General features: G+C 40.1%; 1 protein-coding gene across 2 annotated transcripts in view; it reads right to left on the bottom strand.

The window, feature by feature from the left end:
* Positions 1 to 7,507, bottom strand: part of adcy8 (adenylate cyclase 8 (brain)) — an 88,334-nt gene that overhangs the window by 57,364 nt on the left and 23,463 nt on the right. For both annotated transcript variants that reach the window (XM_042071355.1, XM_042071356.1), the window contains one exon: positions 5,037 to 5,148. In XM_042071355.1, coding sequence (XP_041927289.1) covers positions 5,037 to 5,148 — 112 coding nt within the window. The remainder of the gene's footprint in view (positions 1 to 5,036; positions 5,149 to 7,507) is intronic.

Raw genomic sequence — 7,507 nt, 5'->3', positions numbered from 1 at the left:
CCATGTACTGTAGGCTAAACACAACCCCCTATTGTCCCAGTGTCCTTTGGTATGCAAAGTTACATCATAGTTCACAACACAACACTCAATTTTCATTGACAACATCATTGGCGAAATTGAACATTAGGCCTATCAGAGATTAGATTTGGTGATGGCCTTGGAGTCTGGCTGGCTCATATTCAGTGAGGTGAAGTTTAATGCAAAAATTGAGGCTGTCATCATTTAAGGGCAACTCCACGCAAAACTGTCATATATCCATAACGCCAACTAAATACAATGGAATTGTGTTGTTGGCGTTATGGATGGTTTTGCGTGGAATTGCCCTTAAACGTGAGCGCAGGTTTGTCTTTATATTTCTCACATGCAAGTGGAATAGGGTTAACACAGCAATACTAACTCGTTGCCGTGTGCGATATATAACGGGCAGTTCATTTCGCGTTTTTAAGAATCAGTCTTCGTATGGAAACTTTCCCATTTCAGCCCGCTTGTGTTCGGTCGCACTCGCAAGCACACTGACGTTTCCTTTTTGACATTTTCCTTATCTAGCCTACAGCAAGTGTACACACACACACAGAATCTTAACCCTCAGACAATGATGCTCCTACACACACACACACACACACACACACACACACAGGTGGAAAGAATCTTAATCCTCAGACAATCATGCCCATAGATAACCCAATCAGGTTAGAAAGGAGAGACGTTGGCTGTTCGTGCCAGACAGGTTGGACTGAGAACACCTCAATGAGCTATGCTAAGCAAGGCTAAACTATGCTAACAGTGGGTGCTCCAGAGTTACTGAACACACAGTGCAGATGAGCTATGCTAAGCTAGGCTAAGCTATGCTAACAGTGGGTGCTCCAAAGTTCTATGTTCTACTGATCTATGCTCTATTGCACTATATTATGCTGTTCTGTTTTCTATTGCACTATATTATGTTGTTCTGTGTTCTATTGCACTATAATTCTATTGCACTATATTATGTTGTTTTGTGTTCTTTTGCACTATATTATGCTGTTCTGTGTTCTATTGCACTATATTATGTTGTTCTGTGTTCTATTGATCTATGCTCTATTGCACTATATTATATTGTTCTGTGTTCTATTGCACCATATTATGTTGTTCTATGTTCTATTGATCATGCTCTATTGCACTATATTATGCTGTTCTGTGTTCTATTGCACTATATTATATTGTTCTGTGTTCTATTGCACCATATTATGTTGATCTGTGTTCTATTGATCTATGCTCTATTGCACTATATTATGCTGTTCTATGTTCTATTGCACTATATTATGCTGTTCTGTGTTCTATTGATCTATGCTCTATTGCACTATATTATGCTGTTCTATTGCACTATATTATGCTGTTCTGTGTTCTATTGATCTATGTTCTATTGCACTATATTATATTGTTCTGTGTTCTATTGCACTATATTATGCTGTTCTGTGTTCTATTGCACTATATTATGTTGTTATTGCACTATATTATGTTGTTCTGTGTTCTATTGCAGTATATTATGTTGTTCTGTGTTCTATTGCACCATATTATGTTGTTCTATGTTCTATTGATCTATGCTCTATTGCACTAGATAGATAGATAGATAGATCCCCAAGGGGAAATTCAAGGGTCTCAGTAGCATACAGACATCACACACAACATGCACTTACAGCAGAAATGGTAAACATATATTATGCTGTTCTGTGTTCTATTGCACTATATTATGCTGTTCTGTGTTCTATAGGCCAAGGATTCTCAGACTTTTCGGGACATCTGGTCACCCTAATTGCAGACGCCCCACAGAAATACTGTTTCATTTTGCAAGTGAGATGTCCTCTCCTCATCGCAACATACTATAAATTATCAACAAAATATATAGTTTATGTCCTCTCCTCATCGTAACATACTATAAATGATCAACAAAATAAGGTTTATGGGCCCTATCATGACATTCTAAAGTGCATCGTCACTTGTCAAAAGTCTATTCAAATTTAGTAAGATTTCCAGTTCACATTGGGAGGGGTTTCGTTATCAAACGTGGAGCGCATGGCGCAACAAGGTGTTCCTAGGTTTTTTAATCAGTCATATGGGTGTGGTTGGGGCGTAACATCATTTTAAACCAATGAGAATGACATCTTTCATTCCCTTTAACGGCGCAAAGCGCAATGTCAAAGAATGCATCGGTATTTTGGCATTCAACAGCGCATTTGAAGGAGGCTGCTTGCGAGACCGTATGGAATAGTCATTCTTAAACCATGTTTTACTAAAACTTAGCATAGCCTTCACGCATTTGCAACCGTCTATTATTTGAACTCATTGGCAAAGTGAAACTAACTTCAACAAGGAGTCAGTTATATGCAGTTACTTTCACTATTGACTGACAATGGGTTACCATCGGAAACATAGGCTGGAAAAAGCAACACTTACCCTAATATTGCTCAAATGACTGAATAAAACAACATTTATCCTGCAGAGGAGTTGCTTATATCTTGTGACAGTGCGTCTTCAGCTGTGCTCCATACGTGTCTCTCGCCTCTCCCCTAATCACTTTTAACCGTCATTACCAATTTGCAAATGATGGTGAATAACTATTCATAATGAGATGTACAGTATTTCGTAATATCTTTATTCTAATTACGTTTCCCATTGTAATCGTGCAATTTGTAATACTTTGCATGGACGTGCGCTGGTGTGCGTTCATGAATGATAGAAGGATGGTGCGTGCACCTGCCAATATGACTGTTGACATGCGCTCTTAAAATAGCATATGAACAACTCGCCATTGACTTCTGACCAGGTTTAGGTGGTGTACGATAGCGATTTTTAGACAACGCGCCAGGCCCCTCCCTAGGTTGTTAATTGCCACACCCCTGGGCGCAATGTTTAAAAAATAAACGTGCAAAATACCGAATTAAACATTGCGCGGGTGGAAAACGAACTTTACGCCATTCGCTGGTGCCCAAAATACAGCCCTACGAGTGATATGTCCTCTCCTCATCATAAAATACTATAAATTATCAACAAAATATATAGTTTATGTCCTCTCCTCATCATACAATACTATACATTATGAACAATATATATAAAGTTTATTTGTGAGTGAGATGTCCTCTCCTCATCATAAAATACTATAAATTATCAACAAAATTAGAGATGCACCGATATGGAATTTTAGGGCCGATAACGATAACCGATATTTATTGGTTTGTTGTGGCCGATACCGATACGATAACCGATAATATTACTCTTGAAAAAAAAATTGTGAAAAGTGATTTGGGGAAAGCATTTAATAAGCATAATTTTATTGCAGTAATTTTACCTACCACCAAATGATGGACAGAACTCATAATAGTCCTCAATAGTACAGCAGTCAACATAACAGTAGCCTAGCCCTACAGTATGTGTGGCTCCTTTAAGTGAACCTGACGTCAGTGAATTGCGAGTGAGTGGCTAGAGAGTTTGAATCGTTTTCATTTAGGACTAAACGCTCATAAACGGCTCAGCTGGGAATAAGCTACAGTATAGCGACCAAATCAGAGTTTGTGAGGGAAACTTAGGTTTAGTTTCAACTGCGGGTAACTGAATAAAGCTGCAACTCCTCAGACTGTATCTTATGTCCGTCTACTCTGTTGCGCACAACCTGCTGCAACAGAAATGAAAGGGGTTAGCCCCGAGGGTTTTAATAACTTATTATGATGACCTGTCTGGAACTGAAGCAGGAATGGTTAGCATATTTCTAGGTAATAATACAAAACCCAAGCTAAAGTAATGCAAATACTAAACACAACTTAGAACTAGGCCTACTTATGTACTCGTCCCACTAACGAGTTTGTTTATTTGTTTCCCCGACCAGCGCGGTAAAGTGCAAACACATCAGCACAAGACGACTCTAGATAGGGCTGAGCTCCGCTCTGGTAAGGTTAAATGGCGGCTCATTCACGAGAGGATTTTGAGATGCACAGATTCCCAAATGAACGCATATCCACAGATTTTGTTAGAGTGGTGAAATACATTCATTGAGGAAAAAGTATAGCCAACCAAGCTCAAGTAGCTCAGTGTAGCCAGACGGACCTTACGTAGGCCTAAATTAGGACGCAATATCGGCGCAAATTATTGGCCAGAATTCTGTTATCGGACTGATAATAATATTTTCATTTTTTCACTTATCGGCCAATAATATATCGGCCGCCGATATATCGTGCATCCCTAAACAAAATATATAAAGTTTATTTGTGAGTGAGATGTCCTCTCCTCATCATAACATACTATAAATTATCAACAAAATATGTAAATTTTATGAATTCCATTTGCGAGTGAGATGTCCTCTCCTCATCATAAAATACTATAAATTATCAACAAAATATATAAGTTTATGAATTCCAAAATATGAAATAGAAACATATGACAAGCCATCATTTTCCGTGTGTGTGGAGGGTCAAGCAGAGACTAGGATCGCCACTGATGTGAATGATCACAGTATTCAATATTACTGATGGCATCAAGGTGTATAAGTATAGTATATATACTCCCGTGAGGGAAATTTGGTCTTTGCATTTATCCCAATCCATGAATTAGTGAAACACACTCAGCACACAGTGAGGTGAAGCACACTGTAATCCCGGCGCAGTGAGCTGCCTGCTACAACAGCGGTGCTCGGGGAGCAGTGAGGGGTTAGGTGCCTTGCTCAAGGGCACTTCAGCCATGCCTACTGGTCGGGGGTTAAAACCGGCAACCCTCCGGTTACAAGTCCGAAGCGCTAACCAGTAGGCCACGGCTGCCCAGGTGGTGGAGGCCCAAATCAAATCAATACTATAATTTCCGGTCCATGCCCTGACAACAGCTCACACACGGAATGTATATGGAGAGAGATATAGAGGTGACCTTGAAACTGTGGCGTTAATGGTGCCGCGATTAAATATTTGGGTGCACCTACATTTTGTGCTAGTGCACACTAAATAAAAAAGTTAGGCACGCCAGTGCAACCAATGCATCCAATGTGTGTGTGTGTGTGTGTGTGCATTGTGCATGCTTACATGAGCGAGACGGTCGAAGCGAGCAAACAGCTCGTTGAGCATGCGCACAAGCTCTTGGGCAGAAAGCGTTGTGGACAGATTGGTGAAGCCCTTCACATCAGCAAACAAGATGCTGTAACACACAAACACACACACACACACAAACACACAAACATGACCAGAAAGAAGTTTAGTTTGGTAGACGCTACCCAGGTGTCAAGAAAATGTATGCGCTTACGATTCTAATTCCAAATTTATTGATGCATTGTTGCACAATCTATACACCCTTTAGCCTCCGTCTCAGAGCTTACATTTCTAGGAATAGATAAAGTCTCTTCTACCCGCAGGAGGAGCTGTACAGGACAGACGCTCCTTCAGTGCGAAGCGCTTTGGATCTATTATCTCAAAACATTACATCCACATGGGTTAAATGATGACTTGACTTGCTTCCTTTGAGCTGGTTTTATCTGAGAATCTTCAATCTGCTGATTATATATGCGAATATCCATCTATTTTTTGATCACTTGATTATTGTTAATCTTGTTTCCTTATGTTTTTCTTGTTTTTCTATTTTTCCTGTTATTTTTTATTTTATTCATTATCTTGGGTCAGACTGTCTACTGTACTAATGAGCCTGAGGGCCATCTTAAATCATGATTCTCTGAGTCTACACTGCAACCTAGCTAGCTAGGGGTCAGGTTGATTGATTAACCCTAACCCTACCTAGCTAGGGGTCAGGTTGATTGATTAACCCTAACCCTACCTAGCTAGGGGTCAGGTTGATTGACAGAGCTGCCACCAAGTACACGCAGACTATAAATAGGCTTTGGGCTGTATTTTGGGCTCCAGCGCATGGCGTACAGATCGTTATTCACCCGCGCAAAGCGTAATTCGGCATTTTGCACGTTTATTTTTTAAACATTGTGACCAGGGGTGTGGCAATTAACAACCTAGGGAGGGGCCTAGCGCGTTGTCTAAAAATTGCTATCGTACACCACCTAAACCTGGTCAGAAGTCAATGGTGAGTTGTTCATATGCTATTTTAAGAGCGCATGTCAACAGTCATATTGGCAGGTGCACGCACCATCCTTCTATCATTCATGAACGCACACCAGCGCACGTCCATGCAAAGCATTACAAATTGCACGATTACAATGGGAAACATAATTAGAATAAAGATATTACGAAATACTGTACATCTCATGATGAGTAGTTATTCACCATCATTTGCAAATTGGTAATGACGGTTAAAAGTGATTAGGGGAGAGGCGAGAGACACGTATGGAGCACATGAAGACGCACTGTCACGAGATATAACAACTCCTCTGCAGGATAAATGTTGTTTTATTCAGTCATTTGAGCAATATTAGGGTAAGTGTTGCTTTTTCCAGCCTATGTTTTCGGTGGTAACCCATTGTCAGTCAATAGTGAAAGTACTGCATATAACTGTCTTGTCGTTGACTGACTCCTTGGTGAAGTTAGTTTCACTTTGCCAATGAGTTCAAATAATAGACGAGTGCAAATGCGTGAAGGATATGCTAGGTTTTAGTAAAGCATGGTTTAAGAATGACTATTCCATACAGTCTCGCAAGCAGCCTCCTTCAAATGCCAAAATGCCAAAATACCGATGCATTTATTTGACATATCGCGCGTTGCGCCGTTAAAGGGAATGACAGATGTCATTCTCATTGGTTTAAAATGATGTTACGCCCCAAACACACCCATATGACTGATTAAAAAACCTAGGAACACCTTGTTGCGCCATGCGCTCCACGTTTGATAATGAAACCCCTCCCAATGTGAACTGGACATCCTACTAAATTTGAATAGACTTTTGACGAGTGACGATGCACTTTAGAATGTCATGATAGGGCCCTTTGTGTCTTTGTGTATGGTTGATGAAGGTCTGAGGGCCAAAACGTTTGTACATCACCTCACTTGGTAGCACCTTGGTTTGATGGAATAAACACTTTGTTTATTTATCAACGGCAAATAATGGTGTGCGAGTTTTTTTCTTAATTGACTGTTACGTTGCCCAAAACTAACGCACCCGCACGGCCTTGAGTAATGGGCACGAGACCCTACCTGTCTAACTTAATTTAGTGTTATCAAATAAAGAGGCATAGCATTAGGGTGTAGTGGTATCAAATAAAGAGGCATAGCATTAGGGTGTAGTGTTATCAAATAAAGAGGCATAGCATTAGGGTGAGTGCGCATATGCGCAAGTGAAACTGTTTAACCACTGGAGATAACGTGGGTAGCAGCAACAAACAACGTATTTAAAACAATGAACGAAGGGGATTCTTGCTGTCCATGAAAACAGCATAGAGACTGGCTAGATCTTTAAATTGACACTAGTTAAGCATGTTTAAGTTAGGCTAATGAACATGTTGCGTTCTATACGGCCTGATTATGTCATTCTTTAAGCTACATAGCCTGTCTCCAGTTTTCCTCAACTTGACTAATTAAGAAGCAATAATATGCATATCATC

The sequence above is a fragment of the Alosa sapidissima genome, chromosome 19, assembly GCF_018492685.1.
Source record: "Alosa sapidissima isolate fAloSap1 chromosome 19, fAloSap1.pri, whole genome shotgun sequence".
NCBI classification, from domain to species: domain Eukaryota; kingdom Metazoa; phylum Chordata; class Actinopteri; order Clupeiformes; family Clupeidae; genus Alosa; species Alosa sapidissima.
The sequence above is the reverse complement of the archived record's forward strand: the minus strand, read 5'-3'. Positions and strand labels throughout refer to the sequence as shown.